The sequence below is a fragment of the Sprattus sprattus genome (genome assembly GCF_963457725.1).
Source record: "Sprattus sprattus genome assembly, chromosome: 21".
NCBI lineage: Eukaryota > Metazoa > Chordata > Actinopteri > Clupeiformes > Clupeidae > Sprattus > Sprattus sprattus.
Window position 1 is genome coordinate 1,889,639 of NC_137919.1, and position 2,500 is coordinate 1,892,138.

The window sequence follows — 2,500 nt, forward strand, 5'->3', positions numbered from 1 at the left end:
CATACATACATACAAACATACATACACATACATTTGAGCCAGAGCCCTCTGACTCATTTGTGTCCCATATCTTGTACTGTGTCTACACAAAAACAAAACTTGAATTTGCCCCACAAAACAACTTCTGTCTATGACCTTTAACAGAGATTGACAGAGAGACATTGACAGACACAAACTTAAATTTTGAACGTAGCATGCTGACGCCATCCCATATTGTCTATACATTTAATTTACTACGTTAGACATAAGCTGAGAAATTAAGCAAGTTACTGCTGTCTCCGTGTTTCAACTTCACCTGGTCTCCCCTTCTTATTGCTCTTACACTACCTACCTGACCCTCTCCCGGTTGCAGCTTATTAAAATGTCATGTATTGTCTGAAAGATTGGGTTTGAAGTGCGGAAAGCTTACCCAAGAATTCCTCTCCGGGTTCGCAACGTCGAGGAGGAGCACACCAGATGGATGCAATCACTGCATTCACCAAAATAACCACCTTCATGGCCATCCGTTTTTATTCCCCTCAGTGTGTGATGTGGCAGTTTATGCGCTGTCTCCGTTTTAATTACTCGGAGTCCAAGTGCTACTCCAGCGCCCGAGAGTTTTTATTACACGAATTACGGTCGCTTATCAAGTTACAAAGTTTCAAAGGAAGATTTTTTTCGGAAGAAATGAGACAAAGTCACATGCATGAATCATACAAGCGTTCAGATGTAAGGTTCGCCTTTTAACGCATTGGATTAAGGCTATGTTTTACGCAATCTGAAACAACAATCATAACAAATCTGAGGACTCCAGATGTTATAGTTTCATGTATTTGCAGATGTCGCCCCCTATTGTCACACACTCCCTAGCCGAACAAACGGGAAATACCTCAGGGCCATGAGCTGAGGCGAGAGTAATGGTTGGTTGGGCGACTGGACTAAAGTAAATAAAGTGGGCAACTTGCGCACTTGCAGTGACATTTTCAACTGATGGAACGTCCAAGGGCATCATTCTGCGCATGCGAGTGACGGAGGTTACAAAGTGTTCGCAAAACTGCGGTCTCTGAGCTAACTTTATTGTACAAAGTTCACAAAAGGCCACACTAACATACCAGAGATGGCAAGTGTGTCCTCACAGCATAGAATAATCATTTGTGGCTACATCTAAACTACTAACGCCCAAACGCCTCCCTTGTACGTTGCTTTGGATAAAAGCGTCTGCTTAATGACTAAATGTCTAAATGTAAAATAGAACCAGATACACTCATATCTGATTTTGACAACACAGAAAGCTTTCCAAGAAAATATTAACACACTCTGGCAAAAAACGCAATTCTTTAAAGCACTTAAATCTTTTCAACTGTAAACATAAACATCTAAAACATTCCTTTACCAAGTATTAAATTAACAAATACGATCTGATATTGTGCAAAGTATTAACATTGTATATTTTTTCCCCCTCATATAAATATCCATACAAATATTTTCCTGTAATCTCCTGTCAAAATAATGTCCTAGTACAAATGTGTCTCACAAAATAATGTACTGGTACAATTGTGTCGCACTTACTTAAAGAATCAGGTAGTACATTCAGTTAACACACAAGCTCTGACACAGTTTAAAAAAAAACACATATTTGCCTTTGGCTTTTTCTGTAGGCCTACCTAAACAGCTTATTCATAATCCATAGCAAAGTGCATTCATTTCAATATCCAGTGACTGACACTACTTATGAACAACTGCAAGGTAGCTCAACACTGACGGTCACTCCAAAAGGGACTGCTTTCCCCCAACAGACCATAAAAACACTGAAGGTCACTCCAGAAGGGACTGCTTTCCCCAACATACCATAGAAACACTGACGGTCACTCCAGAAGAGACCATAGAAACTCTGAAAGAAGTAGACACATATCTCCCCGTAGATGTTAAGCTCCATGCCACCATGGTTAAGCTGCTCTTTCTGTACCTGTGACACGAGGCCAGGTGATTGGCTGATACATTCGCTCAGTGTGCAAGACACTCATTTGATTGGTCTTTATCTGCTCCTCCCTGTAGTGAAGGGAGGGTGAAGGCAGAGGACTAGTCATAAAGACATGCATCACATTACATCGTATGAATCTGGATGAATGTTGGAATGAATGTTGGTGGTGGTCGGAGGGGCCGTAGGCGCTGATTGGCTGCCACGCTTCCGTCAGTCTGCCCCAGGGCAGCTGTGGCTACTCTCGTAGCTTACCACCACTGGTATGACTGTCTGAATGAATGGACTGGACCGGACTGATCTGTAAAGCGTCTTTGAGTATCTAGAAAAGCGCTATATAAAATTGAAGTTGATTGATTGATTGACTAGTGTTTGACCTTTGACCTGGATGCAGAAACACACACGGCGGTGGCGGCCGCAGCTCTGGAGTGTCAGCTGGCTGCGTCTCACAGCCGAGTCGCTACGATAGGAGAGGCATCCATCTTCTTCTTCCTCCTTTACCAAGCTGCCAGCTGCTTCAGTGTAACACATTTACTCTCTGCC

At 42.5% G+C, this 2,500-nt stretch overlaps 1 protein-coding gene across 1 annotated transcript in view; it reads right to left on the reverse strand.

Moving 5' to 3' along the window:
- LOC308382192 (carboxypeptidase Z-like) overlaps positions 1-537 on the reverse strand; it is a gene marked incomplete at its 3' end in the record, with an annotated part of 17,908 nt that extends 17,371 nt beyond the window's left edge. The window contains exon 1 of the mRNA XM_080859883.1: positions 410-537. Within this exon, the coding sequence (XP_080716009.1) occupies positions 410-503 (94 nt within the window). The 5' untranslated portion in view covers positions 504-537. The remainder of the gene's footprint in view (positions 1-409) is intronic.
- Positions 538-2,500: the final 1,963 nt, after the last annotated feature.